The sequence below is a fragment of the Loxodonta africana genome, chromosome 5 (genome assembly GCF_030014295.1).
Source record: "Loxodonta africana isolate mLoxAfr1 chromosome 5, mLoxAfr1.hap2, whole genome shotgun sequence".
NCBI lineage: Eukaryota > Metazoa > Chordata > Mammalia > Proboscidea > Elephantidae > Loxodonta > Loxodonta africana.
Window position 1 is genome coordinate 156,216,910 of NC_087346.1, and position 19,394 is coordinate 156,236,303.

Sequence of the window (19,394 nt, forward strand, 5' to 3'; positions counted from 1 at the left end):
AGGGCTCCCACTTCCTACCCCTCCACTGTGCGTGAGGCAGAGCTGCCTTTGTTAAACCAGCCTATTACCGGCCAAGAATAACAAACACCAGCTTCGAATGTGCCCACCCATCTCGGCTCCTGCGTTTTGAGAATTTTTTCAATTGGACTTCCACATGTTTCATTAGTAAGAAAGTGAAAAGACAACCCACAGAACAAGGGAACACACTACCCGATCATGCATTGAGAAGGGACTTGTATCCAGGGTATGTAAAACACTCAATCCCTTTTGAGGGAACTGACCCTGGGCTATCCCCAAGCCGAGCCCTGGTGGTGCAGTACTAACCAAAAAGTTGGTGGTTCAGACTCACCAACCACTCCACGTGTGAATGATGTAGCAGTGTGCTTCCGTGAGAGCACAGCCTGGAAAGCCCTAGAGCAGGTCTACCCTGTCCTATAGGGTCACTGTGAGGCGGGGGTGACTCAACGGCAACTGGTGTTGTTTTCTGGTGTTCCCAGACCAGGGCCGCAGCTGACTGGCCAGGAAGGTGGCAGGCAGCCTGAGGAAGAGCAGCCTGTGCCCACCACTCACCTGGGAGGCTTCCTTTGAGTACTTGGTGCACAGGCCATCTATGCCCATAAAGAATGCCTGGATACTGGAGTCGGTCTGAAAGAGAAAGAAAATGATGGCCTACAGTGACAGGGTGGCTATGAGTCAGAATCAACTTAACAGCAATGAGTTTTGGTAAACTGATTGTGTCTAATAAATGCTTCTAGGATGGCAAGCCTTCATCTCACGTACTTTGGACGTGTTATCAGGAGGAACCAGTCCCTGGAGAAGGACATCATACTTGGTAGAGGGTAAGCAAAAAAGAGGAAGACACTCAACGGGATGGATTGACACAGTGGCTGCAACAATGGGGTCAGGCATAACAATGATTGAGAGGATGGCACAGGACTGGGCATTGTTTGATTCTCTTGTACGTGGTGTCACTATGAGTTGCAAACGACTCGACAACACCTAACAACTAACTACGAGAATAAATGCTTACAGTCGCTTGTTAAAAGACTGCATATCAAGATTTAGAACTGGCACACCACACATGATACAAATGAACAGCACGTTGTGACTTCTCCAGATGCCCTGGGATGTGTCCACACTGATCGGCAGGAGGACTGCACATCCTGGGGCCCTGGGCAGCTGTGGCAGGTGAGGGACATGGCCACTCTCCCTCTTAGGACTTGGTAGGGCAATGATAAGGGGCTCTGGCTTTGGGGTAACCCTTTCCCTCTACCACTTGAGCTGGAGGGGTCTGGCAGGGAGTCGAGCCTCTCTCGGACACTCGTCCTCTTCTGTGAGGTGAGAAGACACATGTTGAGCCCAGGCACAGGACCACAAACAATGGAGACATACGAAAATCAGAAGAATGAGAAAAGCTGATAAGCAAAATTCATGATTAGTCACAAGTTTATCTTACAAGTTATTTAAAAAGCAAACAAAGTATTTTAAAAAACTAAGGTTTAAGAAAGGGTGTCTATTATAATTCCTAAGCAGACACTCCCTACTTTCTTAACTATCTGCAACATGCCCTGTCCTGCCTTCTCTCACCTTCCACTACCTCTCACCCAACACCACTTTAGCAAAAAACACAAGGGCCAGCAGCCATTCTAAAGCAGGAATCTGGAAGGACCTTCCATTAGCCAGAAGGCTAATTTGTTTGTTGCAGCCACTATGTCAATCCATCTAGTTAAGGGTCTTCCTCTTTTTTGGTGACCCTCTCTATTTTACCAAGTGTGATGTTCTCCAGGGACTGATCCCTCCGGATAACATGCCCATAGTACATGAGACGAAGTCTTGTCACCCTTGCTTCTAAGGAGCATTCTGGCTGTACTTCTTCCAAGACAAATTTGTTCATTCTTCTGGTAGTCTATGGTACATTTAATATTCTTCGCCAACACCATAATTAAAAGGCATCAATTCTTCTTCAGTCTTCCTTATTCACTGCCCAGCTTTCACATATGTGTGAGGTACCTGAAAATACCATAGGTTGGGTCAGATGCACCTTAGTTCTTAAAATGACTTCTTTGCTTTTTAACACTAGAAAGAGGTCTTTTGCAGCAGATTTGCACAATGCAATGTGCCGTTTGATTTTTTGACTGCAGCTTCCATGGGTGTTGATTATGGATTCAAGTAAAATGAAAGCCTTGACAACTTCAATCTTATCTCCATTTACTGGTCCAGTTGTGAGAACTTTTGTTTTCTTTATGTTGAGGTGTAACCCATAATGAAGGCTTTAGTTTTTGATCTTCAGTAAGTGCTTCAAGTCCTCTTCCTTTTCAGCAAGCAAGGTTGTGTCATCTGTGTAATGCAGGTTGTTAATTAATCCTTCTCCAATTCTCATGCCCCCTTCTTCTTCAAAAAGTCCAGCTTCTTGGATTATTTGCTCAGCACACAGATTGAATAAGTATGGTGAAACGATACAACCCTTACACACACCTTTCCTGACTTTAAATTACTCACTATCGCCTTGTTCTGTTTGAACGACAGCCTTTTGGTCTATGTGTAGGTTCTGCATGAGCACAATTAAGTGTTCTGGAATTCCCATTCTTCACAATGTTATTCATAATTTGTCATGATCCACACACTGAGCGCCTCTGCACAGTCAAGAAAACACAGGTAAACATCTTTCTAGTATTCTCTGCTTTCAGCCAAGGTCCATCTGACATCCCTCATTCGACATCCTCTTCTGAATCGGCCTGAATTTTTGGCAGTTCCCTGTCGATGTACTGGGCAACCACTTTTGAATGATCTTCAGGAAAATTTTCTTTGCTTGTGATATTGATAAAACTGTTCCCTAATTTCCACATTGTGTTGGATCACCCTTCCTTGGAACAGGTACAAACATGGATCTCTTCCAGCCAGTTGTCCAGGTAGCTGTCTTCTAAATTTCTTGGCATAGATAAGTGAGCACTTCAGCACTCATCTGTTTGTTGAAACATCTTAGTTGGTATTCTGTCGATTCCTGGAAGCTTGTTTTTTGCCAATGCCTTCAGCGCAGCTTGGATGTCCTCCTTCTGTACCATCGGTTCTTGATCACATGCTACCTCCTGAAATGAACGAACATCGACCAATTCTTTTTGGTACAGTGACTCTTCCATCTTCTTTTGATGCTTCCTGCATTGTTTAATACCTTTACCACAGAATCCTTCAATACTGTAACTTGAGGCTTGAATTTTTTGTTCAGTTCTTTCAGCCTGAGAAATGCCAAGTGTGTTCTTCTCTTTTGGTTTTCCAACTCCAGGTCTTTCACATTTCATTATAATACTTTGTCTTCTCGAGCCACCCTTTGAAATCTTCTGTTCAGCTCTCTTACTTCATTTCTTCCTTTTGCTTTAGCTATTCTATGTTCAAGAGCAAACTTCAGAGTCTTTTCTGACATCCATTTTGGTCTTTTCTTTCCTGTCTGGCCTCTTGCTTTCTTCGTGTACGATGTCCTTGATGTCATTCAGCGTTTGGCATGTCAAATCTATTCTTCAGATGGTCTCTAAATTCAGGTGGGATATACTCAAGATCGTGCTTTTGGCTCTTATGGACTTGTTCTAATTTTCTTCAGCTTCGACTTGAACTTGCATATGAGCAATTGACGGTCTGTTTTGCAGTCGGCCCCTGGCCTAGTTCTGACTGATGATACTGAGCTTTTCCACCGTCTCTTTCCACAGATGTAGTTGATTTGATTCCTGTGTATTCCATCTGGCAAGGTCCACATGTGTAGTTCCCCTTTATGTTGTTGAAGAAAGGTACTTGCAATGAAGCAGTCATTGGTCTTGCAAAATTCTATCATGGATCTCCTTCAACATTGCTATAACCAAGGCCACATTTTCCAACCACTTTGGAACAAATGAATAGCCATATGCAAAAAATGGAACTAGATCCCTACTTTACGCTGTATACTATATGCACCCGGGTGGCGTAGTGCTTAACAGCTACAGCTTCTAACCAAAAGGTTGGCAGTTCAATTCCAACCAGTGCTCCTTGGAAACCCTATGGGGCAGTTCTACTCTGTCCTATAGGGTCGCTATGAGCTGCAATCTACTTGACGGCAATTTTTTTTTTTTAAATGCACCTGGCTCAAAATGGCTTAAATACCTATTGTATTAAAGCGCACAAGTGTTAAAACTAAAACTATAAAACTCTTCATGACCTTGGATTTGGCAAAGGATTTTTAGTTATGACACCAAAAGCACAGGCAAAAAAAAAAAAAAAAAAAGATAAATTGGACATAATTAAGATGGAAACCTTTTGTGTTTCAAAGGATGACATCAATAAAGTGAAAAAACAACCTTCGGAATGAGAGAAAGTAACTGTAAATCAAGCATCTGATAAGAAACTTCTATCTACAAAATATTCAGTCATAAAACAATTCAGTCACAAAACAGTAAGTAACACAATTTAAAAACGGGCAAAAGACTGGAATAGACATTTCTCCAAGGAAGATACACAAATGGTCAATAAGCACATGAAAAAATGCTCAACATCCTTCTTCATTAGGGAAATCAAATCAAAACTTCGGTGAGATACCATTTCATACCCACAAGGTTGGACAGAATAGGATGTAATAGCAAGTGCTGGCAAGGTTGTGGGGAAGTGGGAATCCTCTTATACCACCAGGGGGAATGTAAGCCGATGCAGGCACTTTGAAACTGCTTGGCAGATCCTCTAATAATTAAAAACAGAGCTACCATATGACTCAATAATTCCACTCCTAGGTATATATTCAAAAGAAAGAAAACATACGTCCACACAAAAACCTGTACATGAATGCTTTTAGCAGCATTATTCATAAGAGCGAAAAGATGGAAACAACACAAATGTCTACCAACTGACAAATGGATAAACAAAATGTGATATATTATACAACAGAACGTCATTTGGTCATAAAAAGGAATGAAGTACTGATACATGTGACAACATTAATGAACCACGACCACATTATCTAAGTGAAAGAAGTCAGACACAGAAGACCACATATTGATTCCGCTCATATTAAATGTCCAGAACAGAGAAATCTATAGAGATGCACAACAGATTACTGGTTGCCTAAGTCTTAGAGAAGGTGGCTGAGGGGTAGAGATGATGGCTAAAGCATACAGGGGTGATGAAAATGTACACAGAAGCAAGTGATGATCTTAAATGTATTTATTAAACTAGAAAGAAAATAAACCACCTATGAGGTTAAGGTTGTGTGTCAACTTGGCTAGGCCATGATTCTCAGTGGTTGGCAGTTATGCAGTAATGCAATTTGGCAATTGTGTAATGATGTAGTTAGCCCCCATTTTGTGATATAAGGTAATCACCCATGATGTGATCTGATGTGATAAGCCAATTGGTTGTAAAGGGAGGTTCCTCAGGGGTGTGGCCTGCATTCAATACATATGGACATTCTGGCAAAGGTTAGTGGCTTTTGCTTGCTCTGGATCCTGCACCCGGCTTGTCATCATCTGACCTCTGGTTCTTGGGACTTGAGCCAGCAGCCACTTCCAGCCTGATGCCTGACCCAAGGACTTGGAGCTTGCCAGCCTCTACAACCTCATGACCCGTTTCTTTTGAGATAAATCTCTCTCTTCCTATATGGTATATATGTACATATATATGTTAATATATATACATGTATATACGTATATCAAATAAAACACGCTTCACTAGTTTTGCTTCTTTAGAGAACTCAGCCTAAGACATTTGGTACTGACAGTGGGGTCAAAAGACAGAAAATTGTGAGGATGAGTTTTCTAAATTGGTTCTCAACTCTGGCTAGTCTTAAAGATGTTGATGACTCTGCTTCCAACAGTAAAGATGGCACTTCTAATCCATGGTGTGAGGTGGCAATAGAAATATGCAAAAGCACTGGTGAGAGATGAGGCTCTGGGTGATCACGTTTGATACTTTTCTACAATTTTATCAGAATGAGAAGTATAAGGAAGCTGGCTGGTTGGTCCTACTTTCGCTAGACAAAGTGGTGAAAGGAAGAAATGAGCTCAGGGCTTCAGGGTCACAACCTGAGCACCACATAAGAGACCTCAAAGTTGCCACTTGTGCCCTGAAAGCCTTATTTCTTGTAGTAACAGAGCCAATGCCACCAAAAACCAAACCCAGAATCTTATTGTAAGAGTGGCTGAATTACAATGTCAGTTGAATTCCCAACCTCAAATGATATGTAAAGTGAAGGCACTTATTGGGAAAAAATGGGATCCTGAAACTTGGGATGAGGACACATGGGCAGATAATCAGGAAGATGGGGACACTGAGCCCCTAAATTCCATTGAATCACTCCTGCCAATAGAACCAGCCCTCTCTCTCCCATTTGAAAAGGTTACTCCATATTTGTCTGCTAATCCACCCTCTCCAGTAAAACCATTGACTCCTGCATCCCCATCTGAGGAGATAACCTAGCTGTATCTGAAGAGCCTTTGTCTGAGATATCACCTGGGGCTGTGTCTGCGTCATCACCTAGGGCATAGACCTTACAAGACATTGCTGAATGTTCTCAGAACACATCCCCACCACCCATTTCTGCCTCTAGACCTATAACTAGTCTTAAGTCCCACCAAGCCCCAAAAGGTGGAGTACAAAGTATGACCCGAGGCGGTATGCTACACTCCAAAAGAACTGCTTGACTTTTCTTATACAAAAAGACACCTGGGGAATATGTGTGGGAATGGCTATTAAGGGTTTGGGTAAAATGTACAACGAACATAAAGTTGGATCAGTCTGAGCTTACTGATGTGGGTCCACTAAGCACAGATCCTTCATTCAATGTTAAAGCTCAAGAGCTTGGGAAAGCATCTAATAGTTTATTTGGTTGGTGTGCTGAAGCACTGATTATGTGGTGACCGACACTAAATCAAGTTAAAGTACCAGACCTGCCTTGGTATTCTGTAAGTCTTAGTCATCTAGTGCTGCTATAACACAAATACCAAAAGTGGAGGGCTTTAACGAAGATTAATTCACTCTCTCACAGTCTAGGAGGCTAGAAGTCCAAATTCAGGGTGCCAGCTCCAGGGGAAGGCTTTCTTTCTTGGTTCTGGGGAAGGTCCACGTCATCAATCTTCCCCTGGACAAGGAGCTTCTTAGCACAGGGACCCTGGGTGCAAAGGACGCACTTGCTCCTGGCACTATTTTCTTGGTGGTATGAAGTCCCCATGTCTCTCTGCTCACTTCTCTCTTTTATATATCAAGAGAGAATGGCTTAAGACACAATCTAATCTTATAGACTGAGTCCTGCCTCATTAACATAACTGCTGCTAATCCACCTCACTAACATCATAGAGGTAGGATTTCCAACACACAGGAAAATCAGGTCAGATGACAAAATGGTGGACAAACACAAAATACCGGGAATCATGGACTAGCCAAGCTGACACACATCTTTGGGGGACACAGTTCAATCCATGACACCGCAGAGGAAGGTATCCAGAGGCTTAAGGAAATTGGCATGCTAGAATCGATTTATCAGCTTAGAACCATGGACTCACACATGGGGTGCCCAGAAAACACACTTTTTGCCACAAGGATGAGAAACAAATTTGTGAAGCGAGCCCTGGCACCCTTGAAGCCTGCTGCAATCGCTATCTTATGTAAGTCAGATTTGACAGTGGGAACTGCCCTAACTGAATTAAGACACCTAACTACAATGGGGCTGATAGGAACCCATGGTACGGCCCAAGCAGCAGCACTCAATCAACAAAGACAAGGTGGGCATGGTTACTGTAATGAACATCACAGTCAAAGCAGTGATCAGAATAGTCTGAATTGTTATGGCGTTGGCTAATTAGTCACGGTGTCCCCAGAAGTGAAACAGATAGGAAATCTACTAAATATTTACTTGATTTGTACAAGCTGAAGAATTCTGCGTCAAGTGAACAGCAGTCTAACTCAAATCACCAGAATAGAGAGTCACGGCCCCTCAATCAATTCCTACACTACAGCAAGTTTATAGACCCACAACCCCTTGAATGAAGGGGAGGTCAGGTCCCCTTGCAGAAGGGCCCCGCTGCACTGCCAAAAATTTATACTGTTAATCTTTCTCCCAGCCTTCCTCAAAAGGATCTATGGCCTTTTACAACTGTGACTGTTCACTGGGGAAAAGGAAATAATCAGACTTCTCAGGGATTCCTGGATACTGGCTCTGAACTGACACGAATTCCTGGAGACCCAAAATATCACTGTAGTCCACCAGAGTGGGGGCGTACAGAGGTCAGATTATTAACGGAAATCTTAGCTCAAGTTTATCTCATTGTGGGTCCAGTGGGTCCCAGAACTCATTCTGTAGTGATTTTTCCAGTTCCATACTGCCTCATCAGAATAGATATACTCTGCAACTGACAGAACCTCCACACTGGATCCCCAATAAGTGGAATAAGGGCTATTATGGTAGGAAAGGCTAAGTGGAAGCCATTACAACTGCCCCTACTTAGGGAAAAGAGTAACCAAAAGCAATGGAGGAATTGCAGGTATTAGTGTCACCATCAAGAACTTGAAGATGCAACAGTGGTAATTCTCACCACAATCCCACTGAACTCGCCTATCTGGCCTGTGCAAAAAACAGATGGATCCTGGAGAATGATAGTGGGTTACTGTAAACTTAAACAGGTGGTGCTGTCCCAGATGTGGCTTCACTGCTTGAGCAAATACATCTCCTGGTACCTGGTATGGAGCCACTGAGGTGGCCTACGCCTTCTTCTTGATTCTGGCTTTGAAGGGACTCCAGAAACAGTTTGCCTTGAGCTGACAAGGCCAGCAATACACCTTCACTGTCCTACCTCAAGGTATATCAACTCTCCAGCTCTGTCTTAATTTAGTCTGCAGGGACCTTGATCACCTTTCCCTTCTATAAGACATCACGCCATTCCATTACATTCATGATATTATGCTGATTGGACTTAGAAAGGAAGAAATGTCAGTGACTCAGGACTTGCTGGTAAAGCATTTGTATGCTTGTTGTTAGGTGCCGTCTAGTCGGTTCTGACTCATAGTGACCCTATGCACAACAGAACAAAACACTGCCCAGTTCTGAGCTATCCTTACAATTGTTGTTATGCTCAAGCTTATTGTTGCAGCCACTGTGTCAATCCACCTCGTTGAGAGTCTTCCTCTTTTCCGCTGACCCTGTGCTCTGCAAGCATGACGTCCTTCTCCAGAGACTGATCCCTCCTGACTACATGTCCAAAGTATGTCTCACCAACCTTGCCTCTAAGGGGAATTCTGGCTGTACTTCTTCTAAGACAGATTTGTTCATTCTTTTGGCAGTCCGTGGTATATTCAATATTCTTCACCAACACCACAATTCAAAGGCGTCAACTCTTCTTCGGTCTTCCTTATTCATTGTCCAGCTTTTACATGCATATGATATGATTGAAAATACCATGGCTTGGGTCAGGCACACCTTAGGCTTCAAGGTGACATTTTTGCTCTTCAACACTTCGAAGAGGTCCTTTGCAGCAGATTTACCCAATGCAATGCACCTTTTGATTTCTTGACTGCTGCTTCCATGGCTGTTGACTGTGTATCCAAGTAAAATGAAATCCCTGACAATTTCAACCTCTTCTCCGTTTATCATGATGTTGCTCATGGGTCTAGTTGTGAGGATTTTTATTTTCTTTACGTTGAGGTGTAATCCATACTGAAGACTGTGGTCTTTGATCTTCATTAGTAAGTGCTTCAAGTCCTCTTCCCTTTCAGCAAGCAAGGTTGTGTCATCTGCATAACGCAGGTTGTTACTGAGTCTTCCTCCAATCCTGATGCCCCGTTTTTCATATAGTGCAGCTTCTCATATTATTTGCTCAGCATACAGATTGAATAGGTATGGTGAAAGAATACAACCCCGACGCACACCCTTCCTGACTTTAAACCAATCAGTAGCCCCTTGTTCTGTCTGAACAACTGCCTCTTGACCTATGTAAAGGTTCCTCATGAGCACAATTAAGTGCTCTGGAATTCCCATTTGCATGCTAGAGAGTGGGTAATTAATCCGACAAAAATTCAGGCACCTTCCACCTCAGTGAAATTTCTAGGGGTCGAGTGGTGTGGGGCATGCTGCAATATTCCTTCTAAGTGAAGGATAATATATTGCATCTGGCCCCTCCCACAACTAAAAGGTAGGCACAACGCCTAGTGGACCTCTTTGGATTTTGGAGGCAACATATCCCCATTTGTGTATGCTACTGCAGCTTATTTATTAAGTGACTTGAAAAGCTGCTAGTTTTGAGTGGGACCCAGAACAAGAGATGGCTCTGCAACAGGTACAGGCTGCTGTAGTAAGCTGCTCTGCCACTTGGGCCATATGATCCAGCTGATCCGATGGTGCTTGAAGTGTCAATGGCAGATGGAGATGCTTCTTGGAGTCATTAGCGGGCCCCTATTGGAGAATCACACCACAGACCCTTAGAATTTCAGAGCAAAGCCCTGTGATCCTTTGCAGATAACTACTCTTCTTTTGAGAAACAGCTTTTGGCTTGTTACTGGGCCTTAGTCGAGACTAAAGGCCTCACCACAGACCACCAAGTCACCAGTCACTATGCAGCCTGAGGTGACCATCATGAACTAGATGTTGCCTGGCCCACAGAGCCATAAAACTGTATGGCAGAGCAGCACTCCATCATTAAACGGAAGTGGTATATACAATTCGGGCCCAGAAAAGACCTGAAGGCACAAATAAGTTGCGTGAGGGGTGGCCCAAATATCCATGGTATCCAGTCCTGTCACATTACCTACCCTCTCCCGGTCTGAACCTATGGCCTCACGGGGAGTTCCTTACAATCAGATGAAGCGAAAACTTGTGTCTGGTTTACAGATGGTTCTGTGCGGTATGCAGGCACCACTTGAAAGCAGACAGCAGCACCCCTACAGCCCCTTTCTGGGACCTCTCTGAAGGACTGTGGTGAAGGAAATCCTCCTAGTGGGCAGAACTTTGAGCACTGCACCTGGTTGTTCACTACTTAGAAGGAAAAATGGCCAGATGTGTGACTGTATGCTGATTCATGAGCCGTGGCCAACAGTTTGGCTGGATGGTCTTGGAAGGAACATGATTGGAAAACTGGAGACAAGGATGCATGGGGAAGAGGAATGTGGATAGACTTCTCTGAACAGGCCAAAGAAGTGAAGGTATGTTGTGTCTTGCGTGACTCCTCACTGAAGAGTGACCTCAGCAGGGGAGGATTTTAACGATCAAGTGAACAGGATGATGTCTTCTGTGGAGACCAGCCATCCTCTTCCCCTAGCCACTCTTATCATTGCCCAACGGGCTCATGAAAAAAGTAGCCATGGTGGCAGGGATGGAGATTATGCATGGGCTCAGTAACATGGACTTCCACTCACCAAGGCTGATTTGACTACAGCCACTGCTGAGTGCCCAATCTGCCAGCAGCAGAGACCAACACTGAGTCTCCAACACAGCATCATTCGTCAAGGTGATCGGCCAGCAACTTGATGGCGTGTTGACTACATTGGACCACTTCCATCACGTAAAGGGCAGCATTTTGTTCTTATTAGAATAGACACTCTGGATGTGGATCTTCCTCCCCTGCAAGCAACGTTTCTGCCAAAACAACCATTTGTGGGCTTACAGAATGCCTTACCCACTGCCATGGCATCCTACACAGCATCATCTTGGACCAAGGGACTCACTTCACCGCAAATGAAGTGCAGCAATGGGCCCACGCTCATGGAATTCACTGATCTTACCATGTTCCCCATCATTCTGAAGCAGCTGGCTTGACAGAATGATGGAATGGACTTCTAAAGAAATAATATGGCACCAGCTAGATGGCAATGGCTTGCAGGGTTGGGACAATGTTTTTCCAGAGGCTGTATATAAAGAAAAAAAAAATTTTTTTTTTCTTTTTTTTGTATATGTTCTAAACCAGTGTCCAATGTACGGTGCTTTCTCCCATAGCCAGGATTCAAGGGTCCAGGAATCAAGAGGTAGAAATGGGAGTGGCACCACTCACTATTATCCCTAGTGACCCACTCACAAAATTTTTGCTTCCTGTCCTCACTACCCTATGCTCTGCTGGTCTATACGTCTTAATTCCAAAGGAAAGAATGCTCCCACCAAAAGACACAACAACGATTCCACTGAACTGGAAGTCAAGGATGCCACCTGGTCACTTTGGGCTCCTCATGCCTCTGGATCAGCAGGACAAGAAGGGAGTTACTGTATTGGCTAGTGTGACTGATACTGATTATGAAGGGGGAACTGGATTGATATTATTTAATGGAGATCTGTGGAAAGAGATGATGGAAAAGCTCAATATCATCAGTCAGAACAAGGCCAGGGGCCATCTGTGGAACAGACCGTCAATTGCTCATATGCAAGTTCAAGCTAAAAGTGAAGAAAATTAGAGCAAGTCCACGAGAGCCAAAATATGACATTGAGTATATCCCACCTAAATTTAGAGACCATCTGAAGAACAGATTTGATGCATTGAACACTAGTGACCAAAGACCAAATGAGTTGTGGAAGGACATCACACAAGAAGAAAGCAAGAGGTCACTGAAAAGAAAGAAAAAAAAGAAAAGACCAAGATGGATGTCAGAGGAGACTCTGAAACTTGCTCTTGAACATCGAGCAGCTAAGGCAAAACAAAGAATTGATAAAGTAAAAGAACTGAAGAGAAGATTTCAAAGGGCGGCTCAAGAAGACAAAGTAAAGCATTATAATGACGTGCAAAGAGCTGGAGATTGAAAACCAAAAGGGAAGAACATGCTCAGCGTTTCTCAAACTGAAAGAACTGAAGAAAAAATTCAAGCCTCGAGTTGCAATAGTGAAGGATTCCATGGGGAAAATATTAAACGATGCAGGAAGCATCAAAAGACAATGGAAGGAATACACAGAGTCATTATACCAAAAAGAATTAGTTGATGTTCGACCATTTCAAGAAGTAACACATGATCAAGAACTGATGGTGCTGAAGGAGGAAGTCCAAGCTGCTCTGAAGGCACTGGCAAAAAACGAGGCTCCAGGAATTGATGGAATATCAATTGAGAAGTTTCAACAAACAGATGCAGCGCGGGAAGGTACTCACTCATCTACGCCAAGAAATATGGAAGACAGCTTCCTGGCCAACTGACTGGAAGAGATTCATATTTATGCCTATTCCCCAAAAAGATGATCCAATGAATGTGGAAACTATAGGACAATATCATTAATTAATCACATGCAAGCAAAATTTTGCTGAAGATCATTCAAAAACAGTTGCAGCAGTGTATCAACGGGAACTGCCTGAAATTCAGGCCAGTTTCAGAAGAGGATGTGGAACCAGGGATGTCATTGTTGATGTCAGATGGATCCTGGCTGAAAGCAGTGAATACCAGAAGGGTGTTTACCTGTGTTTTATTGACTTTGCAAAGGCATTCTGCTGTGTGGATCATAACAAATTATGGATAACATTGTGAAGAATGGGAATTCCAGAACATTTAACTGTGCTCTATGAGGAACCTTTACATAGATCAAGAGGCAGTTGTTCAGACAGAACAAGGGCATAGTGATTGGTTTAAAGTCAGGAAAGGTGTGTGTCAGGGTTGTATTCTTTCACCATACCTATTCAATCCGTATGTTGAGCAATTAATATGAGAAGTTTGACTATATGAAGAAAAAAGGGGCATCAGGATTGGAGGAGGACTCATTAACAACCTGCGTTATGCAGATGACACAACCTTGATTGTTGAAACTGAAAAGGACTTGAAGCACTTACTAATGAAGGTTAAAGACCACAGCCTTCAGTATGGATTACACCTCAACATAGAGAAAACAAAAAGGTGATCCAACCAATCGTGATAAACAACATCATGATAAACGGAGAAAAGATTGAAGTTGTCAAGGATTTCATTTTACTTGGATCCACAATTAACAGCCATGGAAGCAGCAGTCAAGAAATCAAAAGACACATTGCATTGGGTAAATCTGCTGCAAAGGACCTCTTCAAAGTGTTGAAGAGCAAAGATGTCACCTTGAAGACTAAGGTGCGCCTGACCCAAGCCATGGTATTTTCAATCGTATCATATGCATATGAAAGCTGGACAATGAATAAGGAAGATTAAAGAAGAACTGACACCTTTGAATTGTGGTGTTGGCGAAGAATATTCAATATACCATGGGCTGCCAGAAGAATGAACAAATCTGTCTTAGAAGAAGTACAAACAGAGTGCTCCTTAGAAGCAAGGATGGCGAGACTGCATCTTACATACTTTGGATATGTTGTCAGGAGGGATCAGTCCCTGGGGAAGGACATCATGCTTGGCAGAGTACAGGGTCAGCGGAAAAGAGAAAGACTCTCAACGAGGTGGATTGACACAGTGGCTGCAACAATGAGCTCAAGCATGACAGTGATTGTAAGGATGGCACAAGACTGGGCAATGTTTCGTTCTGTTGTGCATAGGGTCGCTATGAGTCGGAACTGACTCGACGGCACCTAACAACAATGGAGGTAAAGAAGAGTAAGTGTGGAATACAGGAGATCCCTTAGGGCATCTCTTAGTACTACCATGCCCTGGATTAAAGTCAACGGACAACTTGTTGTTGCTGTTAGGTGCCATTTAGTGTGTTCTAACTCAGAGCGACCCTATGCACAACAGAAGAAACACTGCTCGGTCCTGTGCTATCCTCACAAACGCTGCTATGTTTGAGCCCACCGTTGGAAAACTACAGCAATCCAATTCTGAAATGCCTACTAATGGCCCAGACCCTTCAAGCATGAAGGTTTTGGTCACCCCACCAGGCAAAGACCTATGATCAGTTGAGGTGCTTGCTGAGGGTAAAGGGAATACGGATGGGTGGTGGAAGAAAGTAGTTCCAAATTCTAGTTATGACCCCGTGACTAGTTGCAGAATGGAGAACTGTAATTATCACGAGTATTTCTTCCTCCTATGCGTGCATCAAATATTTTTTTCTTCCCTTATAAAATATGAGACATAAATGGGGCTAGTGCATTTTTGGTTGTACACATGTTAGTTGTATCATGTTAGGCCCAAGTGTGACTTTGTAGTTGTTTTTATTTAGAGATTGTGCATGGTTTAAGGAGTATGTGTACAGGTGCCAAGTAGATAAGGAGTGGACTGTGATGGTTAAGGTTGTGTGTCAGCTTGGCTGGGACATGATCCTCAGTGGTTTGGCAGTTATGTAATTATGTAGTTATTCTCCATTCTGTGATACAATGTAATTACCTCCACAATGTGATTTGATGTGATCAGCCAAACAGTTATAAGGACAGTTTCCTTGGAGGTATGGCCTGTGTCCAACATACATGGATGTTCTGGCAAAACTTGCTGGCCTCTTCTTGCTCTAGATCCTGCATCTGGCTAATCATCACCTGACCTCCAGTTCTTGGGACTTGAGCCAGGGACCTGCCTTATTGCCTGGGGATCTTTGGATTCATTGATCTCTGCATCCTTCGAGCCAGCAGCCTGCCATCTTATCGGCCAATCTTGCATTTGTCAGCCCCTGCAGCTACATGAGTCAGGAGAAGCCTGCAGCCTGATGCCTGACCCACAGAGTTAGAACTTGCCAGCCTCTACAACCACGAGAGCCATTTCCTTGAGATAAATATCTCTCTTTCTCTGTATATGCAGGGAGTTCTCACTCATCTATGCCAAGAAATTTGGAAGACACCAACCTGGCCAACGGACTGGAAGAGATTCATGTTTATGCTTATTCCAAAGAAAATGATCCAACTGAATGTGGAAATTAACAATACCACTAATATCACATGCAAGTAAAATTTTGCTGAAGATCATTCAAAGCGTTTGCAGAAGTACATCAACAAGGAACTGCCAGAAATTCAAGCTGGATTCACAAGAGGAAGTGGAATGAGGTATATCAATGCTGATGAGAGATGGATCCTGGCTGAAAGCAGAGAATATCAAAAAGATGTTTACCTGTGTTTTATTGACTATGCAAAGGCATCTGACTGTGTGGATCGTAACAAATTACAGATAATATTGCAGAGAATGGGAATTCCCAAACATTTAATTATGTTCATGAGGAACCTGTACATAGATCAAGAGGCAGTCTATCAAACAGAACAAAAGGATACTAAAAAAAAAAAAAAAACCAAAAACCCAAACCCACTGCCATCGAGTTGATTCCCACTCATAGTGACCCTACAGGACAGAGCAGAACTGCCCCATAGAGTTTCCAAGGAGTGCCTGGTAGATCTGAACTGCCGACCTTTTGGTTAGCAGCTGTAGCACTTAACCACTATGCCACCAGGTGCTGTTCAAAGTAGGAAAGGTGTGCACCAGGGTTGTACCCTTTCACCATACTTATTCAATTGGTATGCTAAACGAATAATATGAGAAGCTGGACTATACGAAGAAGAACAGGGCATCAGGGTTGGAGGAAGACTCAATAATTACCTGCGATATGCAGATGACACAACCTTGCTTGCTGAAAGTGGATTTGAAGCACTTAGTGATGAAGATCAAAGACCACAGCCTTCAGTATGATTACACTTCCAACACAAAGAAAACAAAAGTCCTCACAAATGGACCAATAAGCAGCATCATGATATCTGGAGGAGAATAGGGCAATTTCTATAAAAATTTAAATGTTTAAATCTTTTGCCCTGGCTTTTCCACTTCTGGGAATACACTGTTGTTGTTGTTAGGTACCATCAAGTCAGTTCCAACTCACAGCAACCCTACGCACAACAGAACGAAACACTGCCCCGTCCTGCACCATCCTTACGATCGTTGTTATGCTTGAGCACACTGTTGCAGCCACTGTGGCAATCCACCTCACTGAGGGTCTTCCTCTTTTCTGCTGACCCTGTACTCTGCCAAGCATGATGTCCTTCTCCAGGGACTGATCCCTCCTGACAACATGTCCAAAGTATGTAAGACACAGTCTCCCAACCTTGCTTCTAAGGAGCATTCTGGCCGCACTTCTTCCAAGACAGATGTGTTTGTTCTTTTGGCAGTCCATGGTGTATTCAATATTCTTCACCAACACCACAATTCAAAGGCGTCAGTTCTTCTTCGGTCTTCCTTATTCATTGCCCAGCTTTCACATGCATATGATGTGACTGAAAATACCATGGCTTGGGTCAGGCGCATCTTAGTCTTCAGGGTGACATCTTTGCTCTGCAACACTTTTAAGAGGTCCTTTGCAGGAAAAAAAAAAAAAAAAAAATTTTTTTTTTTTTCCAGCAGATTTGCCCAATCCAAGGCACCACTTGATTTCTTGACTGCTGCTTCCATGGATGTTGACTGTAGATCCAAGTAAAATGAAATCCTTGACAACTTCAATCTTTTCTCTGTTTATCATGATGTTGTTTATTGGTCCAGTTGTGAGGATTTTTGTTTTCTCTATTTTGAGGAATTTGTGCTACATAAATATTCCTATAAGTGTGCAGATACTGGTAAAAAGCATTGTCTTAAATAGTGGAAAACTGAAAAATCCCAAGGTTCATCAATAGGAAAAGTGTGAAATATTGTGAAGTCATTTTTAAGAAGAGTGTGGATGTGCCCAAAATAGAATGTCAACTGAGAAAACATCATTTTTGTAAAAAGATAAATAACAATAATGCATGGAGAATAGGTACTGAACTTCTGGCCATTGTCATCATCAGCACATAAGATTTGGGCGAATTTCACATTCTCTATTACAATTTTCTCAACTGTATGAATTGAGTTTAACTTTTTATTATATTGGTAATTAGGAAAAATTACGGTATTTTAAAACATCAACTCAAATAACATTTTGGAGCCTGGGTGTCCAAGAAGACATTTGTAACTAAAGTTACACAGGGTAACAAGTAAATTAATGCACTTTATAGGTATGTCTGAAGCCTCCTGCAGCAGTAATCAATTGTAAACTTACTTCTGGATTGACCATATCAATTATACACATTGCTGGTGTTGTGTGCCGTTGACCTGATTCCAGCTCATAGCGACCCTACAGAACAGAATGAACTGTTCCGTAGGATTTCCTAGGCTGTAATTTTTATGGGAGCACATCACCAAGTCTTTTCTCTCGCAGAGTGGCTAGTGGGTTCAAACTATCAACCTTTTGGTTAGCGGCTGAGTGCTTAACCATTGTACCACCAGGGCTCTTAATTGCATATGACCCTTTTGAAAAAACCAGCCTCTAAAAAAAAAAAAATTGCCCTTCAAATCCACTAGGCGCTCCTTGAAAACTGTATGGGGCAGTACTATTCTGTCCTATAGGGTCTCTATGAGTCAGAATCGACTTGACGGCAGTGGGTGTGCGTTTTTTGGGGTTGGCTAAAAAACAAACCCTGCTGGTATAGTGGTTAAGTGCTACAGCTGCTAACCAAAGGGTCGGCAGTTCGAATCTGCCAGGCGCTCCTTGGAAACTCTATGGGGGTTCTACTCTGTCCTACAGGGTCGCTATGAGTCGGAATCGACTCGACGGCACTGGGTCTGGTTTGCTTTTTTTTTTAACTGAGGTTCTAAAAAAATATTAATTGTACTTTGGTTTATTATCTTATAAAAATTTCTAGTTAATCTACCAAAATTAATGAAAATTTTAGACACTACAGATGACTAAAATTAAATTTCAAATTTAAAAGGAAATACTACTGTGATTAGTAGGCTACAGATTTCAACTTACATGTTTTGAAAGTAAAATTGTATGACAAGGAACTTTACAAATCAAGCATTCATCCTTTTTACCTGTAAAATAAAAGCAAGCGTTATTATATTATACTGATTAGTGCTTTTAAACACAAAGAAGCACAAACTTTAAATTACAGTGGTTCTCCAAGAAATATGCAGGATTCTAGCACTCAAATGTTTTCATATTCAGATAGTGGATGAAACTATGGGTATGGATACAGTTGAAAAGACTTACTTAACTAAAAACAGTTTTTCCCCCTGCTTTGCAAATGTGTCCAAAAATCAACAATTCTTAGACTTAAATCTATCCTAAACCAAACAACTATAAAAATCAACAATACTTGGACTTACTCCTATCTTAAACAAACAAAAAACCAAACCCATTAATCCACTGCCATCAAGATTGAGTCAATTTCAACTCATAGCGACCCTACAGGACAGAATAGAACTGTCCCACCGGGTTTCCGAGGAGCAGCTGCTGGATTCGAACTGCTGACCTATCGGTTAGCAGCTGAGCACTTAACTGCTGATTTTTTTTTTTAATAATTGGATTTATAGTCATATCTTAATTTGAGAATTCTAACTATTCAAAATGAAAACAGCTCCTCAAAACCTCACCCAACAGATAAATTAAGCCTTGTCCTGTCCCTGTTTGTCCCACTTCTACAATACCACAAGGTACCCAGACATTCTGGACAGATGGTTTCCTCATTCATTTAATACACCTAGCTGGGACCCAGTAGCCAGCCATGTCAGTGACACAGCTGCCTCATTCCTTGTCCTTC

General features: G+C 42.6%; 1 protein-coding gene across 1 annotated transcript in view; it reads right to left on the reverse strand.

Annotated features, from left to right (window-relative positions):
* Positions 1-19,394, reverse strand: part of RNF212 (ring finger protein 212) — a 90,258-nt gene that overhangs the window by 68,203 nt on the left and 2,661 nt on the right. The window contains exons 2-3 of the mRNA XM_023549721.2: positions 18,605-18,666; positions 571-645 (exon numbers count right to left, since the gene is read on the reverse strand). Coding sequence (XP_023405489.2) covers positions 571-645; positions 18,605-18,666 — 137 coding nt within the window. The remainder of the gene's footprint in view (positions 1-570; positions 646-18,604; positions 18,667-19,394) is intronic.